Source organism: Mesoplodon bidens (assembly GCF_964165515.1).
Source record: "Mesoplodon bidens genome assembly, chromosome: 9".
Taxonomy (NCBI): domain Eukaryota; kingdom Metazoa; phylum Chordata; class Mammalia; order Artiodactyla; family Ziphiidae; genus Mesoplodon; species Mesoplodon bidens.
Window position 1 is genome coordinate 74,539,896 of NC_138166.1, and position 21,295 is coordinate 74,561,190.

Consider the following 21,295-nt stretch of genomic DNA (forward strand, 5'->3'; position numbering starts at 1 on the left):
CAGGCAACTCTATTAAGAACTGATGAGCAGATAATTGCTGGCTGGAGTTACAGTTGCATCTTCTGGGAAGTAGATATGAAGGAGTCAGATGGAGGCAGTGGCCCCTTAGGAATAATTAAACCCCTCTGAGAAACAGCTTGGCAACTCAGTCTAGGAGGATGTCCTTTCATAGTATAGGAATGGACCATTTTATAATCTTAATAGATAAAAGATCTAACTAAATTATAAGATAGAATAATTGAAAATATTCACATTTCAAGATAAATTCTGCAGCACACAATTTGGTAATTTGTATATCCAAAGCCTTAAAAAGAATCAAATAACTTGTCGATTTGTATGACTTATCCTAGTATGTTTGCAGAGATTTTATATATTCATCACAACATTGTTTCAGTAGCCCAAAATTGGGGGAAGCCCTAAATATCTAACAATAGGGGGTTGATTAGATAAATTTTGGTGTAGTTATATAATGGCATGTTATTCAGTCAGGCTAAGGGATGTTAAAAAATGACTCTGAAGATACTCTTAAGTGAAGAAAGACAACAGGTTATAAAATAATATGTACATTATGATCTGCATTTTATGAAAGCATATATATGTGTATACTTGTGTCCAGAAGGACATTATGGATCAAGTAGCTATCTCTGAGATTTTGGTTGTATTTTATATCTCTGGAAATCCGGAGATATAAAATACAATAAGGTCAGGTATAAGGATTAGATAAGGAAATGTATAGAAAGCCCTTGATGCAGTACTTGGAAAAAGTACATGCTTAATAAATGGTAGTTGTTTATACTGTTGTTAAAACTTTGTAGAAAAGCAAGAAAATGCAGATAGAACAAAAAATATCAGGGAAAAAATGCACATTATTCCTAATTTCACCTCTTAGGGATAATCGGGTAAATATTCTGAAATATTTTTCTTCTAGACATTTTCCTACATATATGTGTTTATAAAAACCAAAATAGGATTATTCTCTAATACTGTATTACAACCAATTTCACTCAGATAGAAATCAAACACATCACAAAGATTTATCTGCAGAGCACAGTCTTTTGCAATGGCTGCATAGCATTACATGTTTTTGTTGAATATTCAGATTATTGCCAAGTTATTTTTGTATAAATGATGTTGTGATGGCATTCTCTATTATTTGTAAATTGATTGATCTGTATCTTTGTGCATTTCATAATTTTCTAATGATCAGTTTCTAAGACTAGGATTGCAGAGTCAAAGAATTTGCAGATTTTAAAACCTAATTTTTATTGGACTGTTTAATTTTTGAATAAAACACACGTCTTAGTCTCTTGAAAAAAACAGTAAGGTCAGATTTAATTTTATCACTCTCCCTTGTTATTAATGTCTAGACTGTAGGGGAACCATGTCTTCTTTGTTTTTATATTCCAAGGACTATCATAGTACCTAGCATATAATAAGTGCTTGATATAAATTTATTTAATTAAATGTCTTTGGGAAAATGAATTTGGGGGGGTTCTAATCTACATTCAATGTCTTTCATTTATGAAACTTCCTTGAATTATTTTAATTAAGCAGTATTGGTGTAAGAGTCTACACTCCTGGGTATCCCCAGCTAAAGGTTGGCTTATGGCATCACCCCCAGGGTGTGGGGATTTTTAGTTCTTCTGTTGTCTACACAACTGAAGCAGGTCTGTGCCCTTGCTGACAACCCCTGACAGCACATAGTCTCTGTCTTCTGCCCTGGCTGGCCTTGCTCTGGAACTCTTAGCTTGCTGTGCTAATAACTGAGAATCAGATGTGTGGAATGGCTGTTGGCTTCTGTTTTTGCTTACTTTTTAAATAAAATACAAAGTCTGCCAAGTTTTATCAATATTTTGTATTTTATATATATATTATATTCGATAATGTTTACATTTAACTTCACATCTCTCAAAATACCAAAATATTGATAAATGTTTATATTGATAAATATTATATATTTATCTATATAAGTTTATATAGATAAATATTGTTAAATATATATTTAACCTTTGTATTTAATATATACAAACCTATATTTAACCTGTATATTGTGTGCATATATATGTATACATATATATGTATATATACACATATAATATTATATACCTACACATATGTATATCTATATATTATATATATAGATATATAATCCATATATAATCAGATCCATTCCATTGTTGGGATTTATAAAGCTGTTCTATATGAAAATAACACTTCTAGTTTTAATTTTTTTTTTTTTTTTTTTTTTTTTTGCGGTATGTGGGCCTCTCACTGTTGTGGCCTCTCCCGTTGCGGAGCACAGGCTCCGAACGCGCAGGCTCAACGGCCATGGCTCATGGGTCCAGGCGCTCCGCGGCATGTGGGATCTTCCCAGACCGGGGCACGAACCCGTGTCCCCTGCATCGGCAGGCAGACTCTCAACCACTGCGCCACCAGGGAAGCCCCTAGTTTTAATTTTTATATAGAAGAATTTTATGTAAAAATAAGGAATTTCGGATATTTTTTCCTTATACAATAAGAATTTTAAAATTTACTGAACTAGATATCACAAAGATGTCTGTCTCTTGTCCCTCCTTTCTTCCTAATATATTTTAGGTGATATTATTGTTTATTAAAATTTAATTAAAAATTTAAAATTCTGGAAAATTAAAATGTATAAAAAGTTGAAAATTTTCCCTCTCACTTCTGTTTCTCCTCTGCTTATTTCCACTTTCCACCATTTCTCCCAACCCAGGCAGCTACTCTTGTTAATTTTTTGAATGTATATATATTATATATATCGCTGCATAGTATTTTATTGTTTGGATAGAGGTCTGTAATGTAATGAGTCACCTATCGATTGACATTTGGGTTATTTCCAGTGCTTAGGTAACACAAAAAATGATGCTATGACTAATCTTGCATATATGCCATTTAGCACATCTACAAGTATTTCTGCAAGGTAACCTCCTAGAAATGGTAAAGCATTTGTATATCTGTCAAACTTCCTGCAGGTTGCATCGATTTATTCACGTGCCATACAGTCCATATAAGATTGCAGATTTATTCCCCCACAGCATCCCCAGCAGACGGCATCTAATTTTTGAATTATTTCCAGGTCATTGGGTGAAGTCATATGTCAGTGTTTTTTTCAATTTGCACTTCTCTTATTATGAATAAAGTACAGTATCTTGTCATATGTTTAAAGGCCACTTCTATTGTAATTTTTGGTAAAATATCTGTTTGTATACTTTGCACAATTTTCTAATGGGATGTTGGTATTTTTCCTTTTGATTTTAAGATCACTTAAGAGGGAAATTATTCCTTTGAGTGATATAACTTGCAAATATTTACTTCAGTTTGACATTTTTTCCTTTCGTTTTCTGTGCACAAGATTTTTTTTAATGTGATTTAATTTATCTTTTATGGCTTCTGAAAGGCTTTCTTACTCCATTTTTCTTTCTTTCTTTCTTTCTTTTTTAATTTGGGCATCCTTCAATGTTTTCTTCAAGTATTTTATGGTCTTATTTTTATATTTATTCTTTGGCCTGTTTGGAGTTCATCATGCATATGGTGTGATATATGGCTACAGTTTTTTTGTTTGACCTCCAGTTGGCTGTTCAGTTGTTCAGCACCATATACTGAATAGTCTATTTTTCTCCACTGATTTTAGATGCTATCTTTATCAAACAATAGTTCTTTTATGCATTTGGATTTGTTTGTGTAGTTTTAATTCTCTTCCGTTGGTTTCTATATTTATGTACCAGTAATTCACTGTTTAAAGTCATTGAGCCCTTCTAATTTAATATAATGTATCATATCATTAAATTATTGAGTAAAATACAATATCATTTAGCAATTATATTGAGTAGCTACTTTGTGCCAGGTACCATTCTAGGCCCTGAGGATATAGTAGTGAACAAAACCCACAACATACCCTCTTCCTCAACCCAAGAGGCTCACATTCTAGTGGGAGATATACATATATATATATATATATATATATATATATGTGTGTGTGTGTGTATGTGTGTGTGTGTGTGTGTGTGTGTGTGTGTGTCGTATGATAGTAAATGCTATGAAGATAAAACAGAAAGGAAGATTGGTGATAGGGGTGTGATTTTAAGCAGTGGAGATAGGGAAGGCCTCATTGAAGGTAACATTTGAGCAAAAACTTGAAGGAGGTGAGAGATTAGGTCATGTGGCTCTCTGGGGAAGTCTTCCAGGTAGGGGGTGGAGCAAACCTGTGAAATGGGACTGTGTCTGTCTAGTTCACACAACAGCAAGGAGGTCAGTGGGGTTGGCACAGTGAGCCATGGAGAGTAGAGCTGTCAGAGAAGTAATGGGAGCTACACCATTACTTGGGACCTTGTAAAAAGGCTCTTGAGGGACTTACAAAGGGCCTTGTGAGGAGTTAGGCTTTTGTTCTGAAGACATTAGAAACCTTTGGAGGGTTTTCAGTAGAAAAGTAACATGATCAGACTTATATTTTGACAGGGCCACTTTGAGAATAGATTATAGGAAGACAAGGGCAGAGCAAGGAGATAAGTTAGAAGGCTATTGTATTTATTCTGGCAAGAGATGATATTAGCTTAATCCAGGTAGTAGTGGAAGAAGCCCGCAGATTCTGAACATGTTTCCAAGAAAGGTACAATGGCATTAGATAGATTGAACAAGGCATATGAGAAAATAAATGAGCCGTCAATAAATGTGAGCTGTTACTAATCTTTCCCTGACCTCTTCTAAACCCATCCCAACAATCTGAATTAGGTGCCCCATCTCTGTGAGCCTCTATTGTAGCATTTATCACACTCCGTTGTAATTGTCTCTTTTATTCCTCTTTGTTTTATTCCTCTTTGTATCTTTTGTGCATAGCAGTATACCTAGAACAGGAAGTGCTTAAATTTTTTTGAATTGAATAAATTAATATAGAATCTTTAAAAATTAGAATAGATACTTCTGCTTAGGATGACAGTTGGAGGCACGTGCATCCTGAGAGTGATTTGATCAAGTGATTTAACTTAATAACAATGGGTTTATTTCCAGACTTCACTTCTCATGATGATTATGGGAGAACTGGAGCCTTCAGAGGGTAAAATTAAGCACAGTGGAAGAATTTCATTCTGCTCTCAGTTTTCCTGGATCATGCCTGGCACCATTAAAGATAACATCATCTTTGGTGTTTCCTATGATGAGTATAGATATAGGAGTGTCATCAAAGCATGCCAACTAGAAGAGGTAAGTAATTATGTGAAAAATGTCTGATTATGCATATGAAACCTTCAAACTATATATTTAACTTTTTACTTAGTCAATCTGTATATATTAATCACATTTCCACAGTGGGTAAACTGTGAGTAAATTAATTAATAAAATATATGACCCCTGCTGTAAGAAGCTTGCAGAAACATAAAGAAGTTACAACTTATTTTTTAAATGGTGGTCTGGTTTGGTTACAATAAAAACTCTATGAATGGTAAGAATTTTGTACACTTATTAGTGAGACAGATGTCCTCCATGGACATTTATATAGCATATATTTTTTAAAAGGTACTTCAAAATTACATAAGAGGATTTTAATTATTTTAATAACACCATAGCCTAATGAAAAAAGCATTGACCTCCAGTAGGGAATCAGCGATTAAATTGTGATTATATCTCATCCTTTGGCCTTGAACATGTAACCATACAACCTTTAGTGACCAATTCTCTGAAACAGAGGCAAAATTACGATGAATCACTTCTTAACAATATCGAGGAATGAGCTAATCATCTGGAAATACAGAAAGCATTCCAAGTGAAGTCAGTACATGGATCTTGTACTATTCAATACATAAATTGCATGATAAAGGGTTCAATAATTATCGATGTTAATAGTGGGGAATATATCATTATGAGGTTTATCAGCAGGGAAAATATCACATTATGAGGTTTATCGGTAGTATTGCCTGAATGGTGATCTTGATTCAAAATCACTATCCTTGGTAAATGGTATTTGACATTAGTAGATTCCTTTAAATCAACTTTTATGAAAAAAATTGCAGTGGGATAAAATGAAGCTTAAAATGCAGTGCAAGAAAAATAGAAAAAAGGCTAATTATGGATTAGATAGAAACTGCAGTCCTTACAAAAGAGGGCTACATCCTTGAACAAATGGCTTTTTATGTATATACTGACTCATTCAACAGTAGTTTTTAAAAGCTCCATTCTCTTACTTTTCATATACTCTGAAAGCATAATAAAAATGAAAACTATCCTGAAAAATACTGGATTTACCTTGAAGAAAATATTCTTCATTCCTCAAAAGCTCTTCTTCCAGGGATAGTATTTCACAACCTAGAGGTTGGAACACTCATTAAATTTGTTATAAAGAATCTGTGTGTTTCTAGAGAATACAGATATTTGTCTAGGAGGGGGCTAGGATGTAGGACCGATAGTGAGTGCCCTGCAAGATAAATCATGGACTCTATTTCTTTATTAGTGGCAAGGCGTTGGCAGGTTTCTGGTAGGTTTTATTTTTTGCTTTGAATATATCTTTTCCCATAGAAATGGTTTTATAAATAGTGTCTTGATTCCTCCAAGTAAACCTATGAAAGTATATTTAACCCAAATATGGCATAGCTATATTAGTACTAGTAAATTCAGAGGTATAGGTACCTAATTCATAGAATGAGCATTTACTATCTTCTGAATACTGTGCTAGGTCCTGAGAATGCCAAGTTGAATAAGATGTGGTCTATTTTCTAAAGAGTGCATAGTAAAGTGACCTGTATTTTAATGAATGGTTGTATGGTATGTGAATTATATCTTGATAAAACTATTAAAATAATGAAGGAAAGAGGATAAGAATAAAAACATATTATTCCTTTTTTTTCTGATTCCATGGCCAGCCTTAAAATTATTTTTAAAGTGTAAAATACATTTTTTTTAGTATATTCTCAAGGTTGTACAACCATCACCTCATTTTCAACTCCTCTAAAAGAAATCCTGGTTAGCAATCAATTTACATTCTCTCGTACCTAACTTGTCCACCCAGCCCTAAGCAAACCTTTGTCTTTAAAATATTCCTATTCTAGATATTTCACATAATTAGAATCGTACAACATATGGTTTTCTGTGCCTAAATGAACTTCTAAACTATAAGAAAATAGGGAGTCTTAATTTTGAAAACATTTATTGAGACTTGCTATATTTTATGAAAATATGAGTAGAGCAAGATCTATACACTGCAGGAGTTCATGGGCCAGTAGGGGGAAAAATCAATAAAGAATGTAATGGCTGCTCTAATAGGAAGAAAAGAGACATTTCTATAGGAGTAAAAGGATGAAGCTGAGTCTGCTAATATAAGGAATAATCTCCAGAGGAGGCACAAGGCTGATGTCCTCTGATGGAATGATTCCCTGTGGAATTCTAATGGTGACAAGAGTGAAACATATGGCATTGGAGGAATTTTTTTGATTAAGAACATTAGAGCTGCCAATAAAGTAGAGAAGATTAGGTTGATATGAAGAAGTGAAGATTGATGAGTGATGTTCCCTGGATTGTTGAGAAAATTAAATGAGATAAATAGAAGGTGCCTAACACAACATCTGGTACAAATTAGCCATTCAGTAAACAGTAGCTCATTTCTATTTCCTTTGGAGGTGGAGAATACTGCTAGAGAGCATGACGTAAGATAAATGTGTCTGAGAGCCTGTTCTTGTTAGTGAGTACTGTGGAAACAAGGTGGGGTTTGGTGTAATTGAAGAGAACCATGAAAAATCATCAATATCAATTTTGATGCTGACAAAAGCAGTTATAAGAGAAAATTATAAAAGTGGTCATCTATAACTGGTCTACATGACCCAATCAACAAAAGTTGGAGTGTTCTGTGGAAGAAAACAGTTGGCATATGATCCTGAAGGTCTGGCGTGTAGGCATATTGGTTCCATGCTCCAGAAATGGCCACAGGGTTGGGAGGTGGTTCTAGTTTCTCTGTCCCTTTCAGACCCCACAACATGACTTCTGTGATTACCAGACACTGTTCACTGTGGTGGAGGCAGAGTGGGTACAAAATGAAAACTTTATTATTCCTTTACTCAAAGAAAACATATGCAAAGAGACCATTTCAATATAATATAACAAGCGTTGGGCTAGAAGTACTCTCAGGCACTACAGAAGCCCAGTTGAGGGAGCTTCTCAGGGAGGCTCTCTCTAAAAACTGACACCTTGAAGGATAAGTAAAAATGGAAAATATATTCTGGACAGAGGAAACTGCATGAGCAGAAAAACCAGACATGAAACCATTTGGTTTGTGCAGGGAACCACAAGCATCTTGATAGAACGAGAGTATTATTGGGGGACAGTGAGTGGGGAGGAATGAAGCCAGAGAGCCATGTCTTGGGAGCCTTGAAAACCAGTCTCAGGAATTTGGTCTTGGAGAGCTTTAATCAGGGGAGTGATGTAATCAGCTTTGCAATTTAAATATATCTCTTTGGCTGTGATATGAGAAGCAGAATTAAGGTGGATGTGATTTGAACGTTTATGGACTAACAGAAAGAACAGAGATTTTGAAACCTAATAGAGCTGGGCTACTGAAGAAAGTTATTTAACCTTGCTGTATACTGAGTTTTATCCTCTGCAATATAAGGATAATATTACCTATTTTATAGGGTTTTGTGGATTCTTCTGGCACATAGAAAGTACTTAATAAATAAAACAGTGATTATTATTATTAGTAGTAGTAGTAGTACTATTTGCTATTCTGATTAGAAGGAGGAAGACTAATAGGAAGCTATTTCAGTAATCCAGATAATGTCAATGATGGACAAGAAGAGACAAAAGTATCAGAGTAATTATGAGAAGATAAGGAATCCCTTATCTGTGTACTATTCAATATTTGCATCCTTAGGAAAGGGCATCAGGAAAAATGACCCTTTGGGAAAAAGTGAATGTTTTTTTCCTTAAGAAATTAGAAGAGAAGAGAAATTGGTTTAGGATTAAGGATTCCTTACATAACAGGAACTGGAAAGAGGTACAGGTAGAGATTCTATGGGTTTAGAAAAGAAGGATGTGGAGGTCAGTTAAGATGTCTGATTTTTTTTTTTTAAGAAGATGTTGGGGGTAGGAGTTTATTAATTAATTAATTTATTTCTGCTGTGTTGGGTCTTCGTTTCTGTGCGAGGGCTATCTCTAGGTGTGGCAAGCGGGGGCCACTCTTCATCGCGGTGCACGGGCCTCTCACTATCGTGGCCTCTCTTGTTATGGAGCACAGGCTCCAGATGCGCAGGCTCAGTAGCTGTGGCTCACGGGCCTAGTTGCTCCACGGCATGTGGGATCCTCCTAGACCAGGGCTTGAACCCGTGTCCCCTGCATTAGCAGGCAGATTCTCAACCACTGCGCCACCAGGGAAGCCCAAATTGTCTGACCTTCAGATGACTAAGAAGTCTGATCAAGCAGGGGGATCACAGGTATTGCTAACAAAGTACCAGTGGAGGACACCGCTAGATGGGTTTTAATAATGATGATGTTTTTTGTTTTTTTATTGTACAATTCACTCTTCATCCTCTTTGCCTTAAAATAGCAAATAAAACACTTAGTTTTTTATTTTTAATAGTCCCTGAGTCCCTGCTCCCTTCTGTCCTGCTGACTTTTGCAACTGACTTAGGTCTTCCTAGTCATCTTATGATAGGCAAAAACATCCAGCATCTCCTAAATTCCTGTACTTTAAACTGGCAAATGTAGTAAGTACAATGAGCACATTAGTATATGATTTTCTCTTCTCTTTACTGAATGTTTCCTGTATGCTGTTATCTATCCAACTACATGGTAGATTCCTTGAGATTAGTGATTCTAAAAATTTTATTGTGGTATACTCCACTAAACACATTGATAGGGAGAAGGATAAATTCTTGTTGGATGACTGTTTCAGAAATATTTTGAAGTAGGCATGTCAGTTGCAAGAATTTTGCTCAGAAAATGTTCTTTTCTTAGCCTCACAGTCTCACAGTTCGAGGAGACAATTATACAACAGCAAGTTTTTGCTGGGAGTGACAAATAAAAATAATTAAAAGTGCTAGACTATCCTGACAGTCAAAATCAAGTTTCCCCTATTTTCAGTGACTTTAGAGTTTCCGATTTTTGTTGTTGTTAAACAACTGTTCCCGCCTTTGAAAGAGGCCAGTGAGAACCTTCCAAAATGAATGTTTTATTTTTTTAAGCATTTGGTGGAGGAGTTTTGAGCACAGAAACACAAAATACCTACAGAATTCTTGAGGGTTAACAGCTGGTGTCAGCCCAACACTCCCTCAGTGTGTTCTCTCTTTGGCCCCTATCACCAAATACAAACATTCATGATTCAATAGGTTTTCATTTTGACTGCCAAAGCTGATCTGTTTCTTAATGTACTACATCTAGACTTGGAACTGTAGATGAGGCGGAATATTTTCTTCCTCATTTTTGTGTTTTTATTCAACTTTGATATCTACAAAGCACTTGAGTGTGTAATGATGCCTGGTGTCATAGGAGTAGGCAGGTAGGTGCAGATTTGCTTCGATAGGAAAAAGCATGCACAACATAATTCACATAGTTTTCTGATTTCAGTCTGTGGTTGAAAACTATTCAGCCAGTGGGATTGAGTGAAGACTTTATCACAGGGAAGAGCATGGAGACAGTGCTACGCTGATAGAATAAATTGTAACAAGCAGACACGAGTAAGCAAGTCCTGTTCAGACTCTTCACCTTTAGGTCTCCTCTTTCAGGAACTTCTCCATGTCTTGCTTATATGTCCTACTTTGGATCTAGATTATAGTAGAATGGATTTCTAGACAAATTAATAGTTAATTCTTAAAAATACCATTTTGTATCCTTGTGCCCATTAACTTATTCTCAATTTTTTCTTTCCACGTTCCCAAACTACCCTTAGAATCCTCCTAAATATTTGTGACTTTTGTAACCAGCACTGAAGATTTTACTAGCTCAAAAAGAGGAATTAATATAATTGGGCCCCCGTTAATTTACTTATCCCATAAGGAGATTATAATCATATTTTGTCATTGAAAGAGTGACAGGTTTCACTGTCCTCTTGCCTTTTAAAACTTTCCAGAATACTCCTTTGCCATTCTCCAATATCTTATCCTATGACACTGTCTCACAACTGACAGCAACAGATCCCAGGCAGGCTAGTGTTTGGGTACCAAGTAATTGGACTGTCTTTCTTCAGTGACTCACTCTCTTGTAAAAGGACCTGGCTTGGAGCCGTAATTGGCTTTTGTAACAGCGCATGGTGGAAGGTGGGGTGGGGGATGTGAGAAGAGGTCCGAGGCTTAGGATATGTAATTGGTTTCCACAAAGCTGTTGCAGTCCTTCTGTAACCACAAAATGGTCGTCATTAGGTAAATATTTGTCATGGCTATTCATTACATATACATTGTAATAAAAATATTTACTGTGTAAGTTGAAGAAGTAAAATCTGTCTGTGTTTTCTATTCCACTAGACAGTTTTCATATTTAGTCACTAGAAGAAAAAAAAATTGGGAGGGAACTTGGCAAGAAATTACTAAGAGAAAGAAATCTTGGGAGGGAAACTGGAAAGAAGTATGAAAAACTTGGGAGGGAAGTAAGCGAAGAAATGAGTTAACAACTGTTCTGGAAAATAAATTCCATCATGCAGATACCACAAGACTAATTAAATTTGAATTTGACCCCTGGATCTTCAGATGTGGCCAAAACTAACCTGCATTGAATAGACTTAACCTTTGGGTGGTCAATCACCATTGTAGGAGAATTCAGGAATGTTCAGTTGGGAGACCTGTAAATAAAAAGGTGCCACACAAATTAACATTTGCATTCAATAGTAGCCAAGATATAATAGACATCCAAAACAGATATTCAAAGCACACTGAACTATGTCCCCTAAACCAGAATAAACCACACTAAGTGACTGTACCTTGAACCACCTGTCATTTTCTACTGATAGGTAATTAAGTTTGAAAACACTCCCATTTATTTATTGTAATATGAAGCAAGTACATTTATTTAATAAAACTGTGGAACCAAACAGGAACACCATAGCGTTTCCTGAACTAGATTACTATTTCACTTCATTTGAACCCTGGAACTTAAAAATAAATACTAGCTAACATCCATTGGGAGGGCATAAGTCAGCATTGCTCTGCTAAGCATTTTTGCACACATTGGTCCATTGAATTCTAACTTTCTAGTTATCTAGTGACCACTTGCCCTAGAGTTTGCAATCAAAATGAAAATGTGCTGAATTCTAAAAGTGTGAACTAGGGTTTAGCAATTAAGATTACAATTCTGGAACTAATTATTAGCTTAAACAAATGGGAGTTTTTACATCTCTAAAACCTGAATAACCCTAAGACTGCCCCTCTTCCTAAGATGTGGGCAGATCAACAGAACAGTAGTATAAAAATTGAATTATAACTGTCTGGGACTAAGCTATCTCATGAATAGATAATGAAATTAAGATATTTAAGCCAGGCCTTCATATTAAAAAACAAAAAATTATTAAGTTTTCCAAAGGTCAAAGCCATGCTGTATCATTATATATAGGCCTGATGTTTCATCCCTTTTGAAGAACTGGGATAATGGACCCCACACTCTTGGAATTTTCCATTTTGTAGTGATGGCTAATTCAACAAGATCAAGAGAAGATTTTACACTTATATTTTAATAGAACTTTAGACTTTAATAGAACCTTAGAACTTGGTAATGTTCATAAATTCCTTTCCAGGAAGGGAAACTTGGGTTTTCTAAAAATTTAGTATAAGTATTCTGTAGACAAAAATGGCCCTTGAAATGGCAATTATATTACCATGAATATGTTTCAGAACCAAGTCTGTAATACCTAATTTTTATTTAGAAGGTTTAATTACCCTTGATTCAAATTTCATAAATTAAAAAATTGATTTCAATAAGCATTTGTTGAGTTTCTGCTGTGGACACAGTATATGTTAGGTACTCTGAATGCTGCCTGCAAGTATAACAAGGGTCCTGTCTGTAATGAGTTTTTGACTTACAGATTTTTTTGGGGGGTGGAATATATATATATATATATATATATACACACACACACACACACACACACACATATATGAATATATATATTCACTCATGTAGTAAATATTTGTGAGTGCAAACATTAAGCTAGGGACTGCGTCAAACTCTGGGAATTACTGGTAAAAAAGGCACAATCCCTGTCCCCAAAGGTCTTTCACTCTGGTGGAGATGAACAAGTAAAACCAGTGCAGTTTGTTAAGTTCTACGATATTGGTTAATACCAGGTACTTATATGGTATAGAGGAGCAGCACTTAATCTGGTCTTAGAAGGTCAGGTGAGGTTTCCCTGGAGGAAGTGACATCTAAGGCGAGAGATGATGGATGAGTAGGAATCATTGAATGAAAAACAGGGAGAACATTCCAGAAAGAGAACACAATGTACAAAGCCAGGAGCCAACAGAGTGTGGCTGGGATGTAGGATGAAATGGGCTGGAGTCAAGTGAGAGCACTGCACTTTCAGGGGAGCTCTAGGTAGCACAGCAAAGCTGGGACCTGAAAAGGAAGGCGTATATGATGAGAGCTGAACTGGGAAAGAACAATCAGATAGTGATTTCTGTCTCCCCACTTGCCAGCAATTAAACCAAATAGCCAAAAGAGGCAGAAAGGGAGAGTCATCCACACTTCACTTTCATGTTTCATATACCTGGGGAAATCCAGTTCTCATGCAGCGGTTTAGCTGCAAGAGGAGTTGGCAAAACGTGGTGCTTAGTGGGAGCACAGGCCCCTTGGGAGGGGAGCAGGTGGGTCCTCCATGGTTGCTTTTCTTCACTGGAGGGAGTGCCATAATAAAAACAATATTTTAGGGAGATTTATCCAGTGTAACATGCAAACTGGAGGGGGATGATGGAGATATGGATAGACATTTATGAAATATTGTTATGCACATTTTAAAGTGTAAGAAATGAAAGTTTGAGAGACTTGTTGAAGATCACATCTCATAACTGATGGGACCAGCAAGAGAATCCAAATCTTCTGACGTCTTCTCTTTTTTGCTATACTCGAGTAGGGTTGTTGCCTATTAGAAACTCCTACGACTTACGCATTGAACATTGCAGACTTTGAGTTAGGACTTCAGGCTGGTTAATGTCACTATGATTGTAACAGTATTATTAAACCATTGGGATTATAAGTCTGCCATTTGTGAAAGAGAAGGTTATGATGACAAAGACTTGTGAACTAACTGAAAATTTCATGACATAGTTTTGAAAAGTCTTTTCAGGATATTTATTTTCATATAATTGACATATCAAGCTACCATACTCCTAAATTCCATACTCCTGGATCTTGGGAAGACCACCTATACTAACACACTTGAAATTTAAATGTCAGGACATTTCTTCCCATATCTTCTCCCAAATTATCTTCTTTTCTTCTCACCCCGGGGCAGAATCTCCTCTTGATGCCTCATGACCTCAAATTTAAAATATGGAAGTCCAAGTAGGTGGGCAGTCAGCTCAGGGAAGGAAGCCTTCTCAGGGCAAGTTGAGCAGCTGGTTTTCTAAAATGAGCTCTTGAGAGAATAAGGATCTTGGTAGGATTACTTCAGAGGTGATGGGTGAGGACATATTGAAGCCCATCTCCTGAAGAGCCCTGATTACTAGGGACCTGGGAGACTTGCGAGGAACTCCAGAGCAGGATCAAGTGCGAGATAATATAGTAATGTGCCAATGAAGCTCTGAGAAAGGAGTACTTTCTAGATGCTGGATTTGTTGCAGCATCTTGGGTGGGTAGACCTAGAAAAGATAGTTAAGGAATGAGTAGGTTCTTAACTGCCAATTCTAAGACCAACTGAATTAAAATCATCTAGAGAGCTTTTAGAAAATAGATTGTTAAGAATCATTTCAGAGAATCTGAAATCTGGCGTCCAGAAATCTGTCGTTAAATGAGTCTAATGTAGAGCTAGAACACAGTAAATAAGATTTTTTGTCTCCAGTATCTTTTTTAGCTTCCTTATCTCAAGATACATTAAAGCACTGCATTTTACAGCTCTTCAAGCTATGAATAGAATTACATATATACTCACAAGTTCATACATAAAACCATGTATGTATATATATGTGAATATTAAACAATAGTTTAATATTGACGACAAAAGACCGTAATATCTATTATAATAGTGCTTTTTGTGCTTTTGTTGGGTCCAATAATGAATATATTGGAATTCGAGTTTTCTGCTGTGAATTGGTCAGTACCAAAGCCCAGTGAAAGAAGAGTTTTTATTTTTCAAGTTGATAGAACATTCTCACTTAAGCTTTCTAGCAAGGATTAATCTTTAGCCAATAATTGTAGGTACAGCTATTTGTAATCAAGTTTGACTTAGGCCAACAGACTGTCTTCCCTAATGAACAGAACTCCAATTTTTAATTTATAGAATTCATTCATGTATATTCCCTGCTTTAGAAGTTAACCTCCCTCTTGGATACATATCATACAGAGCTACATCCACAGTTGCAACAGCTGTGTGCAAAAATGGTTAATTCATTTTTTCTCTCTATACAGTACTCTCTTGGCTTTCTCACATTCTCTTCTTCCTCTCTTCTCCCTTCCCCTTCCCTCTGTTCCCCCAACACTTCTTTTCTCCTTCCTCCTTCTTGCCTAGTTTCCTTGTGCATAAAGCATAATACAAGTGCTTAGTAATTATTAAACATTAATAACAGTGGCATTAACTGTCTAATGATTCACTGTTAAAGACATGCCTTATTGAATGGCATTACTTCGGAAGTTCACGTTCCCTCAACCCAAGCTTCTCACCATCCTCCCTTACCACAAGCAGCTGTATTGTCAAGGTTGTTCTGAAGAGTGATAAGACAGCCATAAAGCAAGGTTTATGGTATTTTCCTATCTACAGAGTCACAGCAAGCTCAAATGTACTCAGCAAATATTGCATAATTACATAGGATCATTAAATGTAACACTCCACCCTTTCTTTAAAGTTCTCTCTCTCAATATAGTAATACCCTATACCATTTCTCTATGTTCAAGTCAGAGTTGATGAGCTTTGTATTAGAAGTTCCTCTTTAACAGCTTCTGATTTGTCTGGCTCAGTTGAATAATATCAGGGTGATGAAATTTAGGTGCATTTTAAAAAAAGTAAAGTGGTACACATTTGTGTGAAAAATGTGTTCATAACATTGGGTATATTATATACTTTTTAATAATAAAATAAGTTAATCTTTATTGAACATTTATTATAATATTACTTTTACCCTCTCTGGTACTCTTTACCTAAGTATTTTCAAGTGCTTTACAATCTCAAACAGACTTAATGTATTTTGTGCACAGAATCCTTTGAAGTTGACATTTGCCTTTCTGACCAGCATGTTGTAAAGGAAGTTAGCCAAAAGAACAGGTACCTATTCAAACAGGCATAAAAATCACAGGTTAAAATGCAGATTCCTGCACTCTGCCCTAATTCTTCTGAGTAAGAATAGGTGCAGAATTTTTATACAAGCTCCCCAGGTGATTCTGAAATAATTGGTCCAGGGATCACACTTTGAAAACGAATGATCCAAATATTTGATTTTATCTGTAAATAAACTGTGATGAGAAAATTATTAAAAACTGAAATGGCAGTGTAGGGTGGTTACAAAGAAAGATTTTTCAGGGTCGCCTTCAATAGGAAAATTAACTGATCACAATTTTTAAAAGTTTATATTTGATTTATTTTAAGATTTAGGTTTAGAAAAATCTCAGTAGTTAATTTTTATATTAGAAATCAAATCATGCCCAGTATCTTAATTCCAATAAATGATTTCCTCCAATAATTTTTTTTTTTTTTTTTTTTTTTTTTGCGGTACACGGGCCTCTCACTGTTGTGGCCTCTCCCTTTGCGGAGCACAGGCTCCGGACGTGCAGGCTCAGCGGCCATGGCTCACGGGCGGGATCTTCCCGGACCGGAGCACGAACCCGTGTCCCTTGCATCGGCAGGCAGACTCTCAACCACTGCGCCACCAGGGAAGCCCTCCTCCAATAATTTTTATGGGTAACTCCAAGAGAACTCAAGAGAAGTTGCAGTGCAAGTAAAGAGAAATCGAATTTGTCTCTGGTTGCAAAGCTTCTCTGTGCAGCACATGCTCTTATGCTGCTTTTTAAACTCATGATAGCACCAAGGCTGAAAACCAACACCCTTAAGATAAATATAGCACCCGATTGGAGTACCCTTAGTAATCAGCAAAGATAAATGTTTAACAGTGTATACAAAACAAAGTGTTTTATGTTAAATCAAATAGAAGCTAAATACTAATAAAGAAATCTCCAAATGAACAATAAAGTAATCAGAGCAAGTACTCACATTAGCAGCAGGATATTGGTGTTATTAATGCATTTGATCTTAAAATAATAGGCTTATTCACAATTCTCTTCAGTCTACCCCTACTATTTTGTTTCACTTCAATCTCGGCAGCTTTCTAGTAATTATGATCTTTGAGATACTTGTTAAGTTATCCATATTGACACATTTCTCTTCATAAATGGTTTCAGTCCAGAAAAGGAGGCCAAGTGCATTGGCTCAGAACATCAGATCTTTTTCAGATGCAGGAATCTCTTATTTGCGTGCTTTTTCAAGGTAATCTGCATCACTAGCATCTATTCCAGATAGGAAACATTCATACGACAACATCCCTGTTTTCTTAACTATATTGTTAGAGCCCTAGACGAATTGTAAGAACATTTCACCAAATCCTCAAGACCATTCTCTAGTAGATCTGCATCTTTATTCCCATCCTGCCTGGGGAGGGGGAAGGGTAAGCTGGGACAAGGTGAGAGAGTGGCATGGACATATATACACTACCAAATGTAAAACCAGTAGCTAGTGGGAAGCAGCCGCATAGCACAGGGAGATCAGCTCTGTGCTTTGTGACCACCTAGAGGGGTGGGATAGGGAGGGTGGGAGGGAGGGAGACGCAAGAGGGAGGAGATATGGGATATATGTATATGTATAACTGATTCACTTTGTTATAAAGCAGAAACTAACACACCATTGTAAAGCAATTATACTCGAATAAAGATGTTAAAAACAAACAAAAAGAACATTTCACCAAATCCTTCTCACTATGATTCTTCCATAAACCCCAAGCTTCAGGCAATCACTGTTATGAATGTGATATGTACTTTTCAATCCATTTAAATGAATTTATACCATATTTATCTATAAACAATACTTAATAGTTTTGTGTGGCTTTAAAATTTACATAAATGGTATAATTTGTACACATAATTCTTCAACTTGCTTTCTTTGCTCCAATTACCTTTTTGAGGTCTAGCTATGCTACTTAGATGTAGAAATTTATTTCATTCTATTAAACTGATGGATGGTGCTTATGTGTAGCATTTTATTTACTCTGCTATTGATGAATATTTAGATTGTTCTAAGATTTTACTTAGGACTGCAATGACAATCTTTGAATATTTCTCTTTGCACATGTGTAAGAGCTTCTCTGGTGTAAATAGATGAATTGTGGTGTCCTAGGATATGTATGTACATTTCCAGTATCACTAGATGCTGCCAAATTGTATTTTAAAGTAGCTGTACCAATTTACACTACCACCAGTCTTTTATGAGCGTTCCCATTTCCTCAGTCTTTGAAAACTCTTGTTATTGACAGAGAGTTTAATTTTTGCCATTCTAAGTTGTAAGAAGTCCTATCTCTTTACTGTTCTAATTTGCAGTTCCCTGATTGCTTGTGAGATTATATTTGTTAGCCATTTGACTACACATCCTTTGCCAATTTTTGGGGTAAGATTGTGGTAGCTGTGAGATGTGCCTTATACACCTCTGTCGTAGGGAATGTAATTGAATGAGGGCCCACTGCTATGAGTTAAAATCCTTCACTTTCAGAGTTTGTCTTGAGACTACACCTTCCCACAAATGATTGAGTGTGGCAGGGATACTGAAGCAGATTTGTGTCTGAAAGACATGGGACTTATTTGTTAATGGATTTTGGCTCAGAGACTCTCAGATGGCTCTGTCAGACCTTGCTTAGATTGCAAAGTATTCTAATGTCTTTCCATCTAACCTTCTGGCCCTCTCTCCTTCACTCAGGGGTTGGAACTGCATTGAGGTCTGACAGCTCTCCCAGCCTTCCTTGCCTCCTTTCCTGTTTTCTTTTATGCAAGTATTTCCCATAATAAGATAATTTCAAGTTCAATACTTTCTTGGTATCTGCAGCTTGGAGGGACTGTACTAAAACAGTTATATACATTGCATTACTGTCCTTTAGGGATGGGAGGTAATGCAATGTATGTTTTGTTCTGGAATCTTTTGTTATAGAGAGTTTCTTGATTTTCATATAATGAATTATATCTATATTGTCTTTTATTTGTTCTTTATCTTTAAGACAATCCTTTCTAATACAAATCATAAAAATATATTCTTGTGTATTCTCAATATTCTTAAAGTTTCATTTTTTGCATTCAGGACTACAAATCATTGGAATTAATTTTTGTATTTGGTATGAGCTAGGGGTCTAATTTTATCTTCCAAGTGGGGAGCCATATGTCACGAGATAATTTTTTGAGCAGTTTCTCCTTTCCCTATAAACTGTCATTCTAACACTTTTATGCTAGGTTCTGGTCTGTGTGTGGGTTTGTATGTTTGTTTGTGGAATATTCTGTTCTGTTCATCTGTCTGTTTATTCTCCATCAGAATCTACTTTTCAAATGACAGTAGGCTTACCATTTAACTTTATTTATTATTTAGGGTTAACGAGTGTGCTCTGGTGACATATCCCAGTATCTCAAGCTGGCCAGAGAGATAAGTTGGGGGAGACTTGGTTAAGTTCGATGAGGTTAGGTTCAAACCATTGTGAGGAAGTCACAAAGGTTCTTCCAGGCATGAAGCCACATCTCAGCTCAAAATCCAGCTCTTTCATTAAGTTGTCCTTGATAGATTATAGATTGTAAGCTCCCGAATGCAGGGGATTACTCTTAACCATCTCTAAATTGCCTAAAATACTTGCTCACTGTTTGGAACATATGCCTATAATAATTTAAACCTGTCCTGGTTCCCAAAGCATAGAGCAAATTATAACCCTTGCCCTTGAGAAGCTCACAGTCTTTGAGGATAAACAGACAATTAATAAGAAAAGAGGTAAAAGCTCTTATAACACATAGGAACAGAAGAGTCATGACTAGTTGTCAAAGAAGTCATGGAAGACTTTATGGAGGATATTAATTTTTTATTGATTTCAAAGGAATTTACCAGATAAAGAAGTCGAGGAAAGCCATTCTAGATAGAGGGACCGGCAGGTGCAAATAGTGAAAGATATGGTAAATTTGGAGAACAGTAAAACTTTCGTGTGGCTAAGGGTCAAGACGTATTTGGAAGAGTGCCGGGAGGTAAGTCTGAAGAAGGGAGCTGGGAAAAGTTTTGTATGCCATCTTTCTACTTTTTTTTTTTAATTAATTAATTTATTTTTTGGCTGCGTGGGGTCTTCATTGCTGCGCACGGGCTTTCCCTCTAGTTGCGGCGAGCGGGGGCTACTCCTCGTTGTGGTGCGTGGTCTTCTTATTGCGGTGGCTTCTGCTGCAGAGCACGGGCTCTAGGCATGCGGGCCTCAGCAGTTGTGTCTCATGGGCTCCAGAGCACAGGCTCAGCAGTTCTGGCATAGGGGCCTAGTTGCTCCGTGGCATGTAGGATCTTCCTGGACCAGGGCTCAAACCCGTGTCTCCTGCATTGGCAGGCGGATTCTTAACCACTGCGGCACCAAGGAAGTCCCTGTGTGCCATCTTTTAAAGTTTGGATTTTATTCCAGAGTTCACAAGGATCCAATATATTTTTGGTTGTTTGTTTTATGATGTTTTGTTTTAAGCAGGGATATGACATGATCAGTTCAATTGAATGAATTTGAATTGTTTAAAGGAATGTGGCTCATACGTTCATTGGCCAAGCTATCTGCTACCAGCTGAGAAAAAATATGACTTCTCCTATATTTTAGGGTCATGGGATATGATGAGCATTCTCCATGAATCAGCTCTCATTATGTTATGTTAACAGGATTGAAGAGGATAAACCTTTGGAAAGTGAGACAACTTGATACTTAAGAACTCCATATCTTCCACATATGTTTTATATTTTTTTGATAAGAGAACTAGTGACCTAGTTCATAAGGAAAATATCAATAAACATCCCCTTTTACTTATGCAGAATTCACTTGCTTAGCACCATAATAGTGGATGATAGAGATCAAGCTGAATAAACACATGCATATATGTATGTATACCATACATATATATGTAAATAATATATATATACACA

At 36.2% G+C, this 21,295-nt stretch overlaps 1 protein-coding gene across 1 annotated transcript in view; it reads left to right on the forward strand.

Moving 5' to 3' along the window:
• The window catches only part of CFTR (CF transmembrane conductance regulator), a 188,343-nt gene that overhangs the window by 67,887 nt on the left and 99,161 nt on the right, over nt 1–21,295 (forward strand). The window contains exon 11 of the mRNA XM_081244584.1: nt 5,026–5,217. Within this exon, the coding sequence (XP_081100710.1) occupies nt 5,026–5,217 (192 nt within the window). The remainder of the gene's footprint in view (nt 1–5,025; nt 5,218–21,295) is intronic.